General features: G+C 46.6%; 2 protein-coding genes and 1 pseudogene across 2 annotated transcripts; all 3 read right to left on the bottom strand.

The window, feature by feature from the left end:
* Window positions 1–756: 756 nt before the first annotated feature.
* On the bottom strand, window positions 757–4,601 carry LOC136634249 (uncharacterized). Its single transcript, XM_066609657.1, has 2 exons — window positions 2,825–4,601; window positions 757–1,462 (listed from the first exon to the last, which is right to left on the bottom strand). Exons 1-2 carry the CDS (start codon window positions 2,841–2,843, stop codon window positions 1,278–1,280), a joined length of 204 nt encoding a protein of 67 aa, XP_066465754.1. The 5' UTR covers window positions 2,844–4,601; the 3' UTR covers window positions 757–1,277.
* Window positions 4,602–4,680: 79 nt separating this feature from the next.
* On the bottom strand, window positions 4,681–17,648 carry VPS33A (VPS33A core subunit of CORVET and HOPS complexes). The gene is made up of 13 exons (XM_066609655.1): window positions 17,524–17,648; window positions 14,834–14,899; window positions 14,343–14,470; window positions 13,598–13,787; window positions 11,945–12,061; window positions 11,365–11,539; window positions 10,923–11,116; window positions 8,623–8,749; window positions 8,347–8,414; window positions 7,773–7,910; window positions 6,542–6,679; window positions 6,234–6,402; window positions 4,681–5,684 (listed from the first exon to the last, which is right to left on the bottom strand). The coding sequence occupies exons 1-13, from the start codon at window positions 17,629–17,631 to the stop codon at window positions 5,491–5,493; spliced, it is 1,812 nt and encodes a 603-aa protein (XP_066465752.1). The 5' UTR covers window positions 17,632–17,648; the 3' UTR covers window positions 4,681–5,490.
* LOC136634592 (5S ribosomal RNA) lies at window positions 10,084–10,202 on the bottom strand (annotated as a pseudogene).
* Window positions 17,649–19,263: the final 1,615 nt, after the last annotated feature.

The raw sequence follows: 19,263 nt of genomic DNA, 5'->3' as shown, positions 1-19,263 counted from the left end.
CCGTCAGCTTCTTGTTGGACCAGACTCTCTTTGTGAGTCTGGAAAACGTGGTAGCTGCTTTACCGATGCGCTTGTTTAGCTCGGTATCGAGAGAATGAGTGTCGGAGATCGTTGAGCCAAGGTACACAAAGTCATGGACAACCTCCAGTTCATGCTCAGTTCATGCTGGAATCCCTAGCATGTATTCACTGCTGAAACAGAGACGCCTGCGTTGGCTTGGTCATGTCGTGAGAATGGATGATGGCCGGATCCCAAAGGATCTCCTCTATGGAGAACTCGTGCAAGGAAAGCGCCCTACAGGTAGACCACAGCTGCGATACAAGGACATCTGCAAGAGGGATCTGAAGGCCTTAGGGATGGACCTCAACAAGTGGGAAACCCTGGCCTCTGAGCGGCCCGCTTGGAGGCCGGCTGTGCAGCATGGCCTTTCCCAGTTTGAAGAGACACTTTGCCAACAGTCTGAGGCTAAGAGGCAAAGAAGGAAGGCCCATAGCCAGGGAGACAGACCAGGGACAGACTGCACTTGCTCCCGGTGTGGAAGGGATTATCACTCCCGGATTGGCCTTTTCAGCCACACTAGACGCTGTGCCAGAACCACCTTTCAGAGCGCGATACCATAGTCTTTCGAGACTGAAGGTTGCCAATACAATACAATGTAAAATAGAACCTTCTTAAATAACAGTTTTTACAGTTTTTCTGAAGACATTCAGTTAGCAAGGATTTAATGCAAATAATTCCAGACTGAACACAAAAATATACAAGACCTGCAAGTAGCTTTATTCATCTTTCCCAAAGGAAAACAACTGCAAAGGGCTTTCATCCTTCTCCAGACAGCCTGGTTTCAGCAACATCATGATGCCTCACATCAAAAAACAAACAACAAAAGAGGTGAGAAGTAGAGCTGGTGCTTGGAAGGCACCGCAGTGTGCAAGGCAAAACTCTCATGTCAACACCTGAGCCTGCAGGCTGACCAGCTCCAGCTTTTATACTGGTACTCTCAGCAAGAGAGAAGATGGCTGCAAGAGGATCAACTTTCCATTAATCTTCTAATTAAGAAGTTAACTCTTGAGAGAATATGTGAAAGCATATACTGTTCTGTAGATCTTAACTGATTAATCAGTTGACTTATCCTAAATAAGAAAAACAGAGGGTCTAATTTAGCAGATAACCAAATAGGAAGCTTGCGAAGTCTCTGGCACTGAGTTTACTGGGCGTGGGACGCAGAGAGAATCCTAAAGCAGAATCTGTAGCTGCAGGTGAAAACCAGGAGGAGCCTGTCACTTAAGCACCAGAAAATAAGTGGTCCAGCCGGCCAGCAGCAGAGCGCCCAGAAGCACCGTGTAACTGAACAGCACAAAAGCCAAGAGTTCCTTCAGCACCTTCAAGAAATGGACAGTGAAGGACTCCTGCATGATTCCAGCTTTGCAGGCTGGTGGTGATAAATGCATGAGAATAGCTTGATCTGCAAGAGATTGACAAAGAGAGGCAGGGACAGAGTTAAAGAGGTTATGCAGTGGAAACGGACCTTGTGAAGCATCTGGAGCTATGGCTACACTTCCACAAAGGAGACCGTACACTTGTTTTCTAAGTTTGTTCAAGGCTGGTTGATCTGTGTTCAAGTCACTGAGCCCTGGAGAGGATGGAACGTCATCCTGCAAAATGTATTATTTTTATTATGTATTTATTTTATAAGTGCCAGGGACATGCACGAGGACAGGTACTTGACCCAAGGACCTTACTGCTGTAATTCTACAAGGGTGAAATGACAGAGAGAGGGAAAGGGAGGCAGAGAAAAAGAGTACCCAATCAAATCTAAGCATGAATTTAAGACATCAGGCAAGCTGCCAAATGCATAGATGATGAAGACCTGCCAGTGGAAGGGTTCGTCCAAAAGTGAGGAATCAAGGCCTGTAAGCTACTGTCCCTCTTGAATGGATTGTGTGTGGTCAGCGAAGAAAACCTCTAAAATGGCTGATAGTGCATTAGTACCAACTAAATGCACTAATCAAGAGGAGCAGATTCCTCTGAAGGGATCCTACTTTAATATTTAATGTCATAATTGCACCTAATGGACAGGCTGGCAGAAGTAAAGTCTTCTATTTATGATTTGGCGGTTAAGTACAAATTGTTTGGCTTGCATCTTTATGTCATCTATATCAAAAGTAACCCATGTTAAAGGAGGGAAATATTAAAAATTCATTTGTAGTCAAATTGATACACATCACTTTTGAAACACAATCCACTGCAGTAGTTCCTAAACTTTTGAGAAAGTAAAAGGAATATGGTCTTTCAGCCTCTGATCTTTGGGAAAATATCCTTTGTTGCCGTATTAAAGTCTGCAAGATTTGGCTTTTACTGTGTTTTGAAGAGGTACACCCACATAAAGGTAAAAAATTCCACTCCTTTTTCAGGGTATTACATTTTCTGAAGTTTCACAAACAGCAACAAAATATTCCAGGTCAGATCATAATCCCACCTTTGTCTAAGCAACAGAAAAATAAAGCTAGTATCAGCCTGGAGCTAATCTAGGAGGATTATTTGTCTTCCAAACAGTATGAAAGCTGTTAGAAAAGAGTTCAGTTTCCTTTCCAGCCTACGAAGGACTTAATTTAATAATTGGAGAAAGCAACTAAGGGAGAAATGTTCAAAGTCCTTATCCATTAATCAAATTTACTTATTTTCAATATCAACATGCACAGATCTCCTGCAAGACCAAATATATGTATTAACTACCATTAAAAAAAAACAACAGATTAAAATACAAGAGTTCTTAAATACTTAATACATATAACAAAATTGTAATTCAGGGAGAGAAGCAGCTTACCCTGGGCAGACAACGGCATTTGCTCCAAGTTTCTCTCCCGAACGTCTTGCTAGCAGAAAGGCTAGTGGCTGGGTCCTTTTCTGGTTTGCTGCTTGGAAGAGCCAGGCGTAATGAGGCTGTATTTACAGGGCTTCTCTGCCCTCACAGACTAGGTGTGGTCAGAGACCAGTTCCAGGAGAGGATCTACGTATCTCCTTTGCTCTCCCTTCCTTCAACGCATAAAAATACTCCCAAGTTGTTGGGGTTTTTTTTTTTTCAGTGAAACACATGCAGCCAAGATAACCTGCCTTTCCCTAATTGGGACCTCTAATTACTCCATTTTCATAAGCTGTCATCCTTCGTCGTAAAAATAAATGCACTGAGTTATTTCTGTTTCTGCAGAAACATCACTGTATATAATTTTCTTTGAGTATAGCAGTTGCTTAAGAAGAGAACAGGAACCAGTAAGAAAAGGATGCGTTATGGAAACCAAACATTCCTACTGTTATTGCGATGCAACTCCAGTATTTGTATTTTGAGGGATTTAGAAGGATGGGTCAAAATTGTAATTTTCCAAAAGCAGGGGTGCCAAACATGCCCTTCCCCCTGTTCCACATCATGTATAAGTTCCTCAAGCACATTAGAACATGTATTTTTTGGCCAACTTGGTGGCTTTCCATACTGATCAACTATTGCTAGAAAAACATTTAGCAGATGCATAACAAAAGCACAAATCCCTTCACTCTTGTATCAGTAAAAGAAATGGGGGATGGCTGACCTGTGTTGGCAGGTTGCTATACCGGTTATGATATAGTCAAAATTAGCCACAACAAATCCATCCAAAATGGCGCTTTTTTTTTTTTGCTGGCAACTTAGGGCACAATCCTAACCAGGTCTACTCAGAAGTAAGTCCTATTTTGTTCAATGGGGCTTACTCTCAGGAAAGTGTGGTTAGGACTGCAGCCTTAGTCTTTACTCTATTCAAGCACAGGCCTGAGCTAATCCAAACAGAGAAGATTTATACGTCTAAAACAGAATGCAGCGACCCTGCCTCAGCTGCAGGATCGCTGCTGAAATTATGTTTGTGCGGATACTTTATCTGACAATGTCCACTTGCTCTTTTACAAATGTGATTTTCAGCTCTCAACACTGCTCTCCTTCTTCCACCTATTTCAGATGAAAACGTCCCTACTGCAAATAATTTTTTTTCCTTAGATGCATTATAGCTTGGCAAATGGACTCTGAATTGAATCAGGCACTCTTGTTATCAAATTATTAGCCTTGTGATCAACAAGGCCTTCTCCAAAGAGCAGATCGCAATCAAGCTGCTCAGGAAGCCTGTTAGGTTATAATTACTCCTCTAGAGATTTGGTCAAGCCTGCCAGCTTTTTCCCAGAAACATGTAAGCTTCCCCTAGTTTAGGAATCTGTATTAAAGTTCTGGAAACACATACACACAATAACCAGAGTGCTGTCATTGCTGTGATTAGTAAAGCTTAGAGGGAGAAACCAAAACCATTTATCCATTCAGAAACCAAAACCATTTACCCATTGTTGGTATCCTATGGTTTGTGTAAATTAACACGCTTAATTTTTCCTTGGATTATAAATTTGGGTATATATTTTCCTTATTTCCCAACCACCACAACCTTCTGTAGGCAAAATCCTGCCTTGAGGTGAAAGACAAGCTTATTCACTTAGTTTCAGGGACGTTTTCAATCCATACAGAAAACTGACTTGAACAGGGTCACTTTCCCCTTTTCCCCTATGTGAAATATTCCAAACAGACATGACAGAACTCAAAATGCAACACACAGTCATACTTAAGGGCAAACAAGAGCCTAGGAGTGTAACAGAACATACAGAGTGCCAGAGAGCAAAGGTGAATTATCTTTACTGGTCCTTTCGAGTAAGTTCAGGGGGTGGGGTGTGTGTGAACAAGACTTGCTTCCAATTCTCAAACATACTGGACAATTGTATGAATTGTATTTTTGCAATCAACACTTTTCTCCTGAATTTACATATGGAGGAAACCAGCAGTCAGCATGCAGGGAGGATGAACAGACTGAGGGAATAGATGGCAGAGATCCGGATGCTGAAGTCTTTGTAAACTCAGAAATATAATAAAGTTAGTGGGGCTCGACTTTAACAAGATTCAGAGCTTTACATGTGGTTTTAAAATGAAGGCATCGAGAGGAAACATGGCTCCACAAATATGACACCTGGGGTGAAAACTCAAGAAACGTGGCAAGGGACAGAACGGTAAGGTAAAAATAGTACATGGTGGAGGAGAAAGGAAGAAGCAGAAAACACTTTCTGAGAGGCAGGCGGGAATTAGGATACCTGCAATAAATAGAGGGCATGAACAAGCTGGGAAGGATACTAGCATATATATCACAAGGCCCAGCCAGAGACAGATCACATGGTTTAAGTATCCTCCCACCTCTGTTTCAGAAACTAGCATCAGAACAACCTTTGGCTGTGACAATTCATTTCTTGACAGCCTCCCTCTTTCAGAAACATTAGCTCAATGCAAAGTTCTGAGGAACATCAAGGAAGACGACTGCACAGAACAAAGAATGCAACTGGTTCGCACACAGAGGTCTTTCTTCACAGCCAGCATTTTTCTCTGCTCCTTACGAAGATGCTGCATGACTCAGTGGATGTTTCTCCTACCACGTTCTCACTCTAAAATGGTGGGGGCTCCAACTTCTCCATCAGAGTTTTGATCCAGCTTGTTCCATTGATCAGTTTAGTTGTTGCAATGACATATTCCGTGCCCCCATCTTCCATCTGGGACAGAAACCGAAGGGCTGCGATCTCAGCATAGGTCACACCACCCAGGAAAAATACCAGAGTGACTCTGTTTTCTCCATGCTGACCTGCAGTGTTCACGGGAAGATAAAGAATTGCCAACAGGCTTCAACACAATATTTTGTGCACTGCCACTTCCCACACACCAATCCAAAATCATCCCCTTCTAAGGCTCGGTTTCAGACTATTAACACCAAGAAAGGCTGCTTAGCTGAAATGTGAAAAAATGGAAACACCAACATGGACAGGTTGATGAAACTGACATTAAATATACACAACATGCATCACTGTGATTCCAGGTACAACTCAGTGGCTAAGTGTCCCTAACTTGCGCTGAAAGCAATGGAGCTTCAAGCACAGAAACTGAAACCCTGCGTGCCTTTTCCTAGATTGTGCCTACCCACCTGCAGGAGAGCTCTGGGTGAGCTCATAAAGCCAGAACTGCAACACTCAGGAACAAGAAAAAACCTTAAGCGGTATGCAGGGGCACCGGCATCTGCAAGAAATTCCTGGTTCTGGGGGCTGGTGTGGCCTTCATTATCAGTCCTTCAAGCACTTCAGAGCAGAACTTGCCAGAATCGCATTATAATACCAACAGCGGGTCCAAGGATACCTACGCTTTTTCTGCAGCCCTGGAGGTAACTGTTGCCTCTCTTCAAAGTGGGGGCCTGGGAGAATCTTTAAGACCTCTTCTATGCTCCGCCACCCTGGTCGAGCAAGCAGCTGCGCAAGGCGGACACTTAAAGGAGCATAGCCACTGTACACGTAGGAAATGTCATTGGGATTCTGTAGAAGGAAAAAAGAAGTCAATGAGGAGTAAAATACGAGCTGATCACCACTTTGAATACAATCCAGCCCCCTTCTCCACCAGAGGACTGAGATGCTTGCACAACAGCACAACTGAGAGACAAAACACTCTGCTCACTTGTTCGTTGATATCATCCATCCACAGGCGCATTGTTTTCCGAATTGTCGGGTAGTTGTTTCTACCACTTGACTGCAGCTTCAAGAGTCCGGCCTTTTCTAGGTTATTTAAGGTCAGTATGTGCTCATACCCGTAAGTCTGTAACAAGAACACCTCACTTTTAGCGTTGTACTTTACACATCACATATGGAGCTGCACACACTATCTGCAAGGAAGGCAGGCTAAACAAATTTATAGCTCAGCTTAAGACTTCAGTCTGTGAACTGTCTGCTGCGTAAGTTTGAGGACTGGAGCTAAGAGGAGTGTGGAAAGTTAAACAGTAAAGAGGGAAGTGTGCAGAAATGCTGCACACCAGCAATGATTACGGGGCTGGGGCACCTTCCTTATGAGGAAAGGCTACGGCGTTTGGGCCTCTTCAGCCTAGAAAAGAGACGCCTGAAGGGGGACATGATTGAGACATACAAAATTATGCAGGGGATGGACAGAGTGGATAGGGAGATGCTCTTTACACTCTCACATAACACCAGAACCAGGGGACATCCACTCAAATTGAGTGTTGGGAGAGTTAGAACAGACAAGAGAACATATTTCTTTACTCAGTGTGTGGTTGGTCTGTGGAACTCCTTGCCACAGGATGTGGTGATGGCGACTGGCCTGGACGCCTTTAAAAGGGGATTGGACAAGTTTCTGGAGGAAAAATCCATTACGGGGTACAAGCCATGATGTGTATGTGCAGGCTCCTGATTTTAGAAATGGGCTATGTCAGAATGCCAGATGCAAGGGAGGGCACCAGGATGAGGTCTCTTGTTATCTGGTGAGCTCCCTGGGGCATCTGGTGGGCCGCTGTGAGATACAGGAAGCTGGACTAGATGGGCCTCTGGCCTGATCCAGTGGGGCTGTTCTTATGTTCTTAAACTACAATTCCCAGGAGGCCTTGCAGGTCTCTTGTTATCTGGTGTGCTCCCTGGGGCATTTGGTGGGCCACTGTGAGATACAGGAAGCTGGACTAGATGGGCCTATGGCCTGATCCAGTGGGGCTGTTCTTATGTAAGGCAGACAGACAATAGAAGGCCATTTCTTAGGACTTGTCGACCAAGTTTTTCTTCCACTATCTAAGTCCAGCCCAATCCTGCAGAAGTTACATGCCAAGTTCAACATTATCCACTCCTGCTACTCCCCCCATGTACTGCGTATGCAGAATTCTCCACAGCTGACTTTTCATACATCTAACCTGAAGAATCTCTCTCTTGTAGTAATCCAGGACCTTCTGCTTCAGCCCACTGTTGCACACAGACTGCAGGCAAACAAGTCTTAATATCTTAATCAGAGGATATTTTTGTGCGATACAATCTTCAATGTAAGTGTTGACCTACAGAAAAAACTACAAGTTACCAACCAATACACACAACATAGAAGGACGCTAAGAAGCTTCACTCAAATGCGTGAATTGTGGCTACCTTCCCCCAAAGGGCTGGGAAAGACTGTATTTCACACGGCCCTGTCCTATGGAGTGAATGGGAGGCACAACCCGATGGAGGACACTCCCCTGGTGGAGAACTGTAATTGCCAAACGGATGCTCACCAGTCACCTGAATATCATCTCGAACAACTAGTGGTCTGCAGCTGGTGTGGAGGCCAGTAGGCCCAAACAAGTTTGGCTTTCAGGGATTACTGTGGAAGGAGGAGACGTTCCCCTATAGGGTCCTCTCTGTAAGAAGCAAACCCACCACTGTTCCAAGTGACATGATCAACCAAATAAACCATTGTAAACCATGGTTTAAATAAACCATTGCATTTTCACCTACCTTATCCGTGTCTATCCCTGACATAAACTCTTGTTCCACTGTTAAGTTATCAAAGAAGTCTTCTGATGCTTTAAAAACACACACAGAAGATAGTAAATGAACATGTTGTATTTGAAAATTATGTTACGTATACCTAGAAGTACTGCCTAAACAGTACTAAAGGGCCTAAACAATGCCAGGATCTGGCTGCTGGCACCTTGTTTAAAGAGGGTTTGCCAAAGCTGATTCCCCTCACGTGGTTAGCGAAGAACCAAGAGCTGCAGCTGAAATACTCACTAGTGATGTCTTTGATGAGCTCTGCAATGGAAGTGTGGTTAGCGAGGGAGCTTCTTGCTGCTTGCATGTGTGGCAGCTGCGAGACAAACTGCTTGATCTCTCCAACGGTTTTTGCGTGGTGCCTTTCCTGAAGAAAGATCAAGGCAGGCACAGTTTAGTGTTCATTGCTGTTGGTACACAGGTAAGTCGTATTACATGTTCTGTGCTACCCTCTCCACTTCAGCTAAGAAAAACAGCTTTGTTTAGGCTGATGGGAAGAGATCCCGCTACCCCATCTGGTACCCCAACTCCTTGCTTGTTGCAATGACTTTTGGGAGCAACCTGGACTCTCAGGAGTCCAGTTGCTGGATGCAGTGCAGGCGCAGAAGCAAAAGCAAAGAAGAGACGGCAGACAGGTTTCAAATGTGGATGCAGGGGGGAAGCTGGAAGCTCTTTGACCAGCCTCCTCCAAGCCTTTTTATTGACTCTCAAGCAGTACAGAGCAAGCTGAGTTTACTGTCGGTCAGAGATAGCACTAGCTGGCTCTAGCTGACCACAACGCATTCCTGAGATAAGGACGTGTCTCTAAAACACTAAGACTCATCTTGTTTTCTAGGTACCAGGCAGTGAACAAGGTCGTGGCTCAGAATGTGTTCTGGCCAAAGCAGATGTGTCTGCCTGCGTTGCCAAGTTCACTAAAACCAAAGCGTGCTTCTGCACTAATCACTACATTTGCTTACTAGGAAAATATCACAAATACCTGACCCAAGATTTGGAATTCCCACAATTTTGCGCTGCATAAGATTGTCAAATGAAGGGCAACATGCCGATCTGGTGGTATGGACAACTTCCTTATCCTACTCCTGATTGGTGGCTTAAGGGATGGGGTTGCAGCTCAGCAGTGGAGCATTCTGGCAGTCCGTGGTTCAATTCACAGCAACCCCTGCAAAAGAACCCTGCCTGAAATTCTGGAGTAGTCAGAGTAGATAGCACTGACCTAGCTGGACCAATTGCCTGATTCAGAAGAAAGCAGTCACATGTTTGCAGGTGCCTTTCCATGTGTGTTCAATTTTACATGTCTCACTTTTCTAATGCCCCCCCCCAAAAAAATAAGGGGGGATTATGTGCTGAGTGGGGACACAAGAGTGTGAAGTGCCAGCGAAGGCAAGTGTGTAATGCACTTCATAATATTATAGGAAGGATAAAATCAGAAGGATATGTTACAACTCACACTGGGCCCCGGAAGAGGATGGAAAGGACATGTTATACAAATGGAAGAAACTGGCCAACAATACCCACCCTAAATACTGGAATACAATTCTTTCTTTTATGATTAAGTGTTTGCTCTTGTAGTTCTTATTTGTCCCTTTGTTTGCATCTGTACTGACTTTATCTTGCATTTTCTTTTTAAATTCTGCTACACACTTGGAGGATCTTGATTGAAATGGTTGGCAACCTTCAGTCTCAAAAGACTATGGTATAAGCCTACAGCACCCAGTATTCCCAGGCGGTCTCCCATCCAAGTACTAACCAGGCCTGACCCTGCTTAACTTCCAAGATCAGACGAGATTGGGCATGTGCAGGGTAACTGTGTCAAAAATTTTTTAAAATAAATAAGTTGGTCCCGGGAAGCGATATGGGCAATTATCCACTAACCACCCATAAGAATGTTTCCTGAATAGGGAAATCTTGTTATCTCACTTATGATGAAAAACATAGAGCTTAAATTCTACTTGATTGTCAAGAGGAGCGCAACACCTTATTAATAAATGATAATTCAGCAGTTTGTATTCTATGCTCAGCCTAAATCAGAGTCAAAAGAAACCCCCCCCCCCATACACACACACAGAACTCTGAACACATCTGTTTAAAAGTGGAACTCGGCTGAAGTGTAAACGATCTGGATGGCAAGCCCAGGCTGGAAGACAATAATGAAGTCTGCCACTAATAGGCCCTCCGCTACCACAGGCTGCTGTTTCATTATCACCTATTACATCCGACAACTTGCCTCACTTGGTTCTTTCTTCTTCCCCATGCAAGGCATTAATGTCCCTGTAAATGCCAATTACAGAACTCAAACTTTAAGCGTGCTCTTGTTCAACGGGCAATGTGTCTGTCTGGCCTTTCTGAGTGGCCGCAGGAAACGCAAAAACATTTTTAAATGTGTGTTTCTTTTACAAAGTCAGGCTGACAGGCATTTTAAATTACAATTTCTTTAAAAAGAAGAATCCCACTGAGGTACTAGAGATGGACAACTCTGACAGATCCCCCTGCTGAAAAAGCAAGAGGCAAGCCCCATGCTTAGAGCTACTTCCTGTTACCTCAAATGCTGCGGAGATTATTTTGGCTCTCTTGCTCAGGACGCAGCCCACAGCATTGAAGTTCTTGTCTCGGATTTCTGCGTACAACTCCTCAGCAGAATTCAGCTGCAGCTTCTTGGGCTCTGTGGGGAGATCCTTGCCACTTTCCCCCTGCTTCTTGGGAACAAATTTTTCTGGTGGGAGCTTTACGTAAGCTGTCAAAGCACAAGGCAAAAGAAAGAGAGGCACTCTGAGGGGGTATGAACATTGCAAAAAAGAAATAAAATCCCCACATCAAGCACTTTAGGACCAACTTCCACCAGGAAGTGTTAAGCACACTTCCTGAACCTCATGGGGTTGCAGTTTTAAATCTTTAAATCACAGACAGGACAAGTGATAAAGAGATAGTCATCCAAAAAGACAAAGCCATTTCATTACATTCTAGCTACTCCCACCTACTTACTGTTCTGTATTCCATAGATTTCATCAATAAGGCCCTCGTATGTCAGCTGCGTGGCCAGGGGCGACATCAGGTCTACGTTGCGGTCAAGCAGCAAGAGGGTATCAAAGACAGGATATATGGGATTCTGGCTCCCAGAGAACTCTCTCTTCATCCTAATCATCATATTTGCCACATGCTGCAAATAAAAGCATTCAGGAGGTTATGGCTACGGTTACAAGCTGTGACGACCACACCAAATGCTTTAGACACTCCCAAATATGCGCCTCTCACTCCCTGTTGTGGCAGAATGGGGCTGAGACAGTAAGAGAAGGGCACAGTGTAGTTGTTTCTCAGTATATGATTAAAGGGGCAGATTAGCCAAAATCCCCAGCTTCACCATTCCTCATTTTTCAGGATATAAAAAGTGATACAGAGAGTGGATTTCTTGAAAGTGCAAACAGCCTCTGACACCAGCTATTTCACATAGACTGCTGTCATTTTTACTCAGCCCGCACAAAGGGGCAGGCACACTGCACGAGGACAGGAAAGAGGCTCAACTGAGTTCACTACTACAGAGGCAGCAGACTCCGTTCGTCATTACCCGTGCACATTCTCCCTTCCCAAAGATCTGTGGGATGGTTCCATAAAGTGCCTGGAGGGTCATGAGTCCCTTTGCCGCATGGTAGAGGCTGGTCTGGTCATTTTCCAAGTAACACTCCTACAAAGAAAAACAAAACCACACCAGAATTTAGGATGCAGCCAATATCTTTAGCTCTTGATGTGCGATGACAGCAGCACTGGAAGGGGCCTCCTGACCTATCCTCCAGTGAGGCAGAATTTGCTGAAAGTGAAGATGATTACCAAATATTTAGCCAGCCTCCTCTCAAAAGCCTGCAAGGGAAGCGCAACCTGCTCCACCAGCTAACTGTTATCACCAGCAAAGAGGTTTTCCATAATTTCTTATTTACAAATGTGTATTTCTGAAAACCATTATTTTCAAAGTGGCTTGTAAAACACAGCGGAAAAACAACAATAACATACATATCAAAACTAACTGAGTAGGACAAATTCATAAGTGATAAGAATACCCCAAGACAATAGCACTAAGGGTCCAATCCTGTCCAACTTTCCAGTGCCAACGCAGCTGCAATGCAGCCACAATGCAGCCCCAAAGTAAGGGAACAAATGTACCCTTACCTTGAGAAGGTCACTGCTTCCCCCCCTGCAGGATGCAGCACACACGCACACACACTCCACTGGCATGGCTGCATTGGTGCTAGAAAGTTGAATAGGATTGGGCCCTAAAAATCACTCAATGGTTATTATTTGATATTAATGAGTAATTGAACTAGTTGAGATGATAAAAAGTGAATATTTAGGAAAGATATTATAGGGAATTAGGAAAAATCAATTATATTTGATATAAAAAATATATAAATGAGTAGAAGAGTTCGAAGTAGATGGAAGAATTGTTTTATATGTTGTTATACTTTGGTAATTAGATTATTTTGTTTTAATGTTGATGAGTAATTGAAGTAAGTTTATGTTTGATAGAAAGTGAAAATTTAGAAAATACAGTACAGGGCATTAGGGAAAATTTAGTATGTATTATATAAATAAATGGATAAACTAATAAGAGGCAGAAGTAGATGAGTAGTAGATTAGGAGATATAGTATGATTAATGAGTAATGGTATATGGTATTTAGCACTCCTAAATGTATGTTATATGTTTGTATGCGATAATTAAAAATAAATTTAAAAAAAAATCACTCATTGGAAGGCCTGCAAGTCTCAGCCTTGCACCTAAAACTGGGCCCCAAGCAATCAACGCAGGGGAGAGAACATTCTGTAATTGTGTGCCAAGACAGACAAGGCCCTAACTCTGATCACCACCCCGAACCTCTGCTGGTAGCACACAGGGAAAAGACTCAGACACATCTCTTGGCATAGGCAGGTTTATGTGGCAGGACGCGATCCTCCTACTATCTAACCTAGGTCTGGTTTCTTAAAATAATTCACACCCATTGTCCGACAGTGTAGCTGCTCTTTATCTTCCTTAGCGAGCTTGAGAGAAGGAGGAATATGAAGGGAAAGGAAAACTGATTCTAGTCTGGGTCTCAGATCAACGGGGAGGCAGTCAGTGCTAGCCACTAGCACTGGGGTGGAAGTGATGGCCTTCACAGTCCCTACTAGTTGCTCAGATTGGAAAAACACCTCACTGTGCAGTATTAATACAAAGAAAGACACACTGACTTTAAAGGCACTTTCAGACTCCATGGATAACAGGTCTCCATCAAATGGAATGAGGTCCAGGTTGTACTCCTCTCGGTGAATGAAGGAGCCCAGGACACCCTGGTCTTTCAGTCGCTGCTCACACAACAAGCTGCGGCGCGGCACAAACAAGATGTGGAAATCTCTCAGTGGAGAACGGATTCTGTCTTCGCTGGAAAGGGTCAAGAGGACAGCGTCAGAGACACAGAAACTGCCAAAGTAATCTAACCAACTGGCTTTTGATATTCTGACCCAAATTCCTAAAAGTTTAGATGAAGTGTGTTGTTTTTGCTCATGGCCGTTTCATTTAAAAACATACAAAATCTACAGGCACTCTGCAAAATCAGTCTGGTTCTAAATTAGAAAATGGCTGGCTCATTTAAAAGGTAATGCTGCTCATGAGTAAATCAGTTCAGGGTTAGATCTTCAAAGGAATAACACAAAAGCATCTGAGCAGCACTGAACCTTGAAATCCAACTCTGAATTCCAGTTCTGTGCCCCCTTCCCACCTACCCCAACTGCATTTTACACTGCTACTCCACCCCATAGGAATTCACCATAACCAGAGCTGGGTCATTCCACTATCACATATAGGTCTGGACCTGAGCACAAGGGATTCTGTCTGCTGCTGGAGAAAAGGCAGAAGAGGACTTCCCACCCAGTGTTGCTTTCCTTGCTGCAAACCTGGATACAGCAGAAAGCACAGTCACACTGAAAGCTCTTGTACCTGAGCACATTTTCAGCAATTATATCCATGAGTTCTAGCCTTGGTCGGACAAAGAAAATAATATTCTTGACATCTGCAAGGGGGAGGCGGCCTGGTTTGAGGGTGAACATTTTTTCCACCTCATGTTCCTAGGAGGGGACAGGGAAAAAAAAAGGTTTGGTGAAGACAATACTGTTTGCAGTCTTACTTTTGTCATTGGAAGCCACTAGGCTTTCTGATCAATCTGGCATATAGGTCTGGATATATAGCTATTCTTGGGTTTTGAGATTTAAAAGCTGCTCTTCTTAAAATAAAACTAAAGTGGTTTACCAAACATCAATGACAATCATGCCCCCAAGGGCAAAAAGAGGATAAAAGGACATCTTCTTAGGTGACAAACTCCTTTACACACAACTATCCTAGAGGTCTATCTTCGTACTAGTTGCACAGGGGCCAAAAAAGGGAGCATCATATCAGGCTCCCCAAAAAACAAAGACTTGCATGTGCCTTACCTTCAAAAGTGAGTATTGTGCAATCAGTCCAAAGGGCCCTGTAAGATACTCGTCCCACACAATGGCCTACAAAGGGGAAGAAAGAGAATCTGTGTTGGCAAAGCCTGAGAAACGGGAACAAGGCAGGAGGGTGGGGGTCACAAGGGAGCAGATTCTCAGCTCTCTGTGGAAAACTTGACTATCCCCCTCACCCGGGGACCCTGAGGAGAGCCTCCCTGTCATAAGCCTGACTGCTGGATCAGGTCCATCTCACCCCGCATCCCATTTCCCACAGTGCCCCCCAGCTGCTCTCGAAGGAAAGAGCACAAGCAGGAGATGAAAAGGCAGATTAAAAGGCTCTCCTGCCACCCCTCTCCTTGCAACAGGTGCTCAGAGGCAGGCTGCAGCCAAACCCATGGGTAGCGCATGGTCAGCATGACTAGGAGCTACAGGCAGACCCCCAGTTCTCCACTGATTTGTCCCAGCTAGCGGCCATCACCGTGTCACCCCAGAAGGAGATCAACTAGCCCAGTCCTTGTTCAATGCAGGTGACGGCTGCAGCACCTCTGACAGGTGGAAGTGAGTCCCACAGGCAAAAGAACAGCTGTGAAGGGCCCCCTCCTTCGGTCCACCCCAAATTTCCCTCCCATCAGTTTCAGGTCTGCATTTGCGTGTATGCATGTTTATAGTGCATATATACACACACATCTATGTGTGCATGCTTGTGTGTGTACACATACACAGGGGTGCCCATGGGGGGTCAATGCTGACCCACCATGTGCATCAGAGTATGTGTGTGTAAGAGAGGGAAACAAGGGGTGTTTGTGCGTGTGCGAGAGGGAGGGAGAGAGAGACATACACACACACAAGGGGTGTGTGTGCGTGAATGGGGAAAGACAAGGGTGTTTGTGTGTGTGTAAGACAAGGGGTGTTTTGTGTATAAGAGAAAGACAGGAGTGTCTGAGTCAAGGGGTGTGTGAGAGTGACAAGGGTTGGCTGTGTGTGTGTGTGTGAGAGAGACACACACACACACATGGGGTGTTTGTGTGTGTGTGAGAGGGACACACAAAGGTTGTGCGTGACTGAGAGACAAGGGGTGTGTGTGTGTTTGAGGGAAAGACAAGGGTGTTTGTGTGTGTGTGTGTGAGGGACACACAAGGGTTGTGTGTGACTGAGTGAGAGACAAGGGGTGTGTGCGTGTGTGTGTGAGGGGTTGTGTGTGTGAGAGGAAGGCAGGAGTGTCTGTGTGAGTCAAGGGGTGTGTGAGAGTGACAAGGGCTGGTTGGCTGGCTGTGTGTGTGTGTGTGAGAGAGAGAGACAAGGGTTGTGTGCTTGAGGCAGGGGTGTGTGTGTGTCAAGGGTTGGTTGGCTGGCTGTGTGTGTGTGTGTGTGTGTGTGTGTGTGTGTGTGTGTGTGTGAGGGAGAGTGTTGTGTGTGGGTCAAGGGGTGTGTGTGTGTATGTGAGAGAGAGAGACAAGGGTTGTGTGCATGAGGCAGGGGTGTGTGAGTGAGTGAGAGACAACGGTTGTGTGTGTGTGTGTAGGGTTGTGTGTGTGAGAGGAAGACAGGAATGTCTGTGTGAGTCAAGGGGTGTGTAAGAGTGACAAGGGCTGGTTGGCTGGCTGTGTGTGTGTGAGAGAGAGAGACAAGGGTTGTGTGCTTGAGGCAGGGGTGTGTGTGTGTGTGTGTGTCAAGGGTTGGTTGGCTGGTTGTGTGTGAGGGAGAGTGTTGTGTGTGGGTCAAGGGGTGTGTGTGTGTGAGAGAGAGAGACAAGGGTTGTGTGCTTGAGGCAGGGGCGTGTGTGTGTCAAGGGTTGGTTGGCTGGCTGTGTGTGTGTGTGTGAGGGAGAGTGTTGTGTGTGGGTCAAGGGGTGTGTGTGTGTGTGAGAGAGAGACAAGGGTTGTGTGCGTGAGGCAGGGGTGTGTGTCTGTGTGTCAAGGGGTGTGTGAGTGAGTGAGAGACAACGGTTGTGTGTGTGTGTGTGGGGTTGTGTGTGTGAGAAGAAGACAGGAGTGTCTGTGTGAGTCAAGGGGTGTGTAAGAGTGACAAGGGCTGGTTGGCTGGCTGTGTGTGTGTGTGAGAGAGAGAGACAAGGGTTGTGTGCTTGAGGCAGGGGTGTGTGTGTGTGTGTGTCAAGGGTTGGTTGGCTGGCTGTGTGTGAGGGAGAGTGTTGTGTGTGGGTCAAGGGGTGTGTGTGTGTGTGAGAGAGAGACAAGGGTTGTGTGCGTGAGGCAGGGGTGTGTGTCTGTGTGTCAAGGGGTGTGTGAGTGAGTGAGAGACAACGGTTGTGTGTGTGTGTGTGTGGGGTTGTGTGTGTGAGAGGAAGACAGGAGTGTCTGTGTGAGTCAAGGGGTGTGTAAGAGTGACAAGGGCTGGTTGGCTGGCTGTGTGTGTGTGAGAGAGAGAGAGAGACAAGGGTTGTGTGCTTGAGGCAGGGGTGTGTGTGTGTGTGTGTGTGTCAAGGGTTGGTTGGCTGGCTGTGTGTGAGGGAGAGTGTTGTGTGTGGGTCAAGGGGTGTGTGTGTGAGAGAGAGAGAGACAAGGGTTGTGTGCTTGAGGCAGGGGTGTGTGAGAGTGACAAGGGTTGTGTGTGTGAGAGGAAGGCAGGAGTGTCTGTGAAGTCAAGGGGTGTGTGAGGGAGAGAGGGACACACAAGGGTTGTGTGCGTGCGCGAGGGAGAGGGTCGCGCGTGGGTCCCGGCCCCCCGCTGACCTTGGGGCCCGCGCACTTGTCCAGGAACTCGCGCAGCTCCCTGCGGCCGGCCTCGCGCAGCGCCGTCAGGTTCACGCGGCCCGAGCTCAGGTGCGCCGTCGCCGCCATCGCAGCCGCAGCAGCAGCAGCAGGCCCGGCCGGGAGGGAGGGAGGGAAGGCGGGCAGCGCGGTCATGTGAGCCGCCTCCGAGCAAGCAGGAAGCCGCCCAGCGGCCCGCGCAGGCTCTGCTCGCGGGGAGGCAGGCGCGCGCGCGCGGGGGCGGCCTCCGCCGGCCTGCGGAACGCCCTGCCACGGGAAGCGGGGGCGCCGCCTCTCCGCCGCCCCAGCACCGGGGGCAGCCCCTGTGGGACTCCCTGCCGCAGGACAGGACGCTGCGTGGAGGGCTGTGTGTCTGTGGAACTCCCTGCCACTGGGTGGGGTGCTGGGTGGTGGGGTGCTCTTCTCCCTCTCACACAGCACCGCAGCCAGGGGAGGCCCTCAGGTGGTGTGTCTGTGCAACTCCCTGCCACTGGATGGGGTGCTGGGTGGAGGGGTGCTCTTCTCCCTCTCACAGGGGAGCCCCTCAGGTGGTGTGTCTGTGCAACTCCCTGCCACTGGATGGGGTGCTGGGTGGTGGGGTGCTCTTCTCCCTCTCACACAGCACCGCAGCCAGGGGAGCCCCTCAGGTGATGTGTCTATGCAACTCCCTGCCACTGGATGGGGTGCTGGGTGGAGGGGTGCTCTTCTTCCTCTCACACAGCACCGCAGCCAGGGGAGCCCCTCAGGTGGAGCTTTGGGAGAGTTAGGACAAAGACTTCTTCAGGCAGCATGTGAGTGACCTGTGGAACTCGCTGCCACAGGATGTTCCTGGTGCCTGGCCTGCATGCCTTTCAGAGGGGATTTGAGAGATTGATGGAGGGAAAGTCCATCTCAGGTGACAAGCCGTGGGGGTTCTGTGCAACCTCCTGGTTCTAGAAGTGGGCTGGCTCAGAGCGCCAGGCGCGAGGGAGCACAGCAGGATGCGGGTCCCTTGTTGTCCTTGTGTGCTTCCTGGTGGGCCACTGTGAGATACAGGAAGGTGGACTGGAAGGGCCTCAGGCCAGATCCAGAGGGGCTCTTCTCATGCTCTTACGTCCTTATCCCCAAAATACTTACGAGGATGTGGACCACATAGAACACAATGGGATTTACCCTCAGATGCACCTTCCTTTTGAGGAGGGGTGTTTGAAAACGGTTATTTTACGCAGATGAAAGCCCACTGTGTTCAGTAAGACTTAGCAAGCCTCTCTTACTCACCAGAAACACCTCCAACTCATGAGGAAAGGCTCAAACCTTTGGGGCTTTTTAGGTTGGAAAAAGGCAATTAATGGGTGCATGACAGAGACTTATAAACTTGTGCGTTGCAAGCAAGATTTTTCCCTTGCTCACAATGCTCGAAGGGCAGGTTGGATCATCCAGTGAAACTGATGGGCAAGAGATTTAGGATGGTCAAGAGGAGGTGCTTCTTTACCCAGCGCATTAGTCTGTGGAATTCATTGCCACAAGATGTGGCAATGAGTGTCTTTAAAAGGGGACTGCATAGTCATGGAGGTCGGGTCTCCCAAAGGCTGCATGCTTGATTTTAGAGCACTTACCTGAATACCTTGCAGGGGAATGATGGGAGAGAAGCATCATCTCTTGCTGGTGGGCTTCCCACATATAGTGGAGGCCAGCTTTCTAGCTCCCTTACCCCTCCCACAACCTTACAACTTTCAGGTTTGT

The sequence above is a fragment of the Tiliqua scincoides genome, chromosome 14 (genome assembly GCF_035046505.1).
Source record: "Tiliqua scincoides isolate rTilSci1 chromosome 14, rTilSci1.hap2, whole genome shotgun sequence".
Classification (NCBI taxonomy): Eukaryota; Metazoa; Chordata; class Lepidosauria; order Squamata; family Scincidae; genus Tiliqua; species Tiliqua scincoides.
Note: the sequence above shows the minus strand (reverse complement) of the source record. Positions and strands in the feature narration are given on the sequence as shown.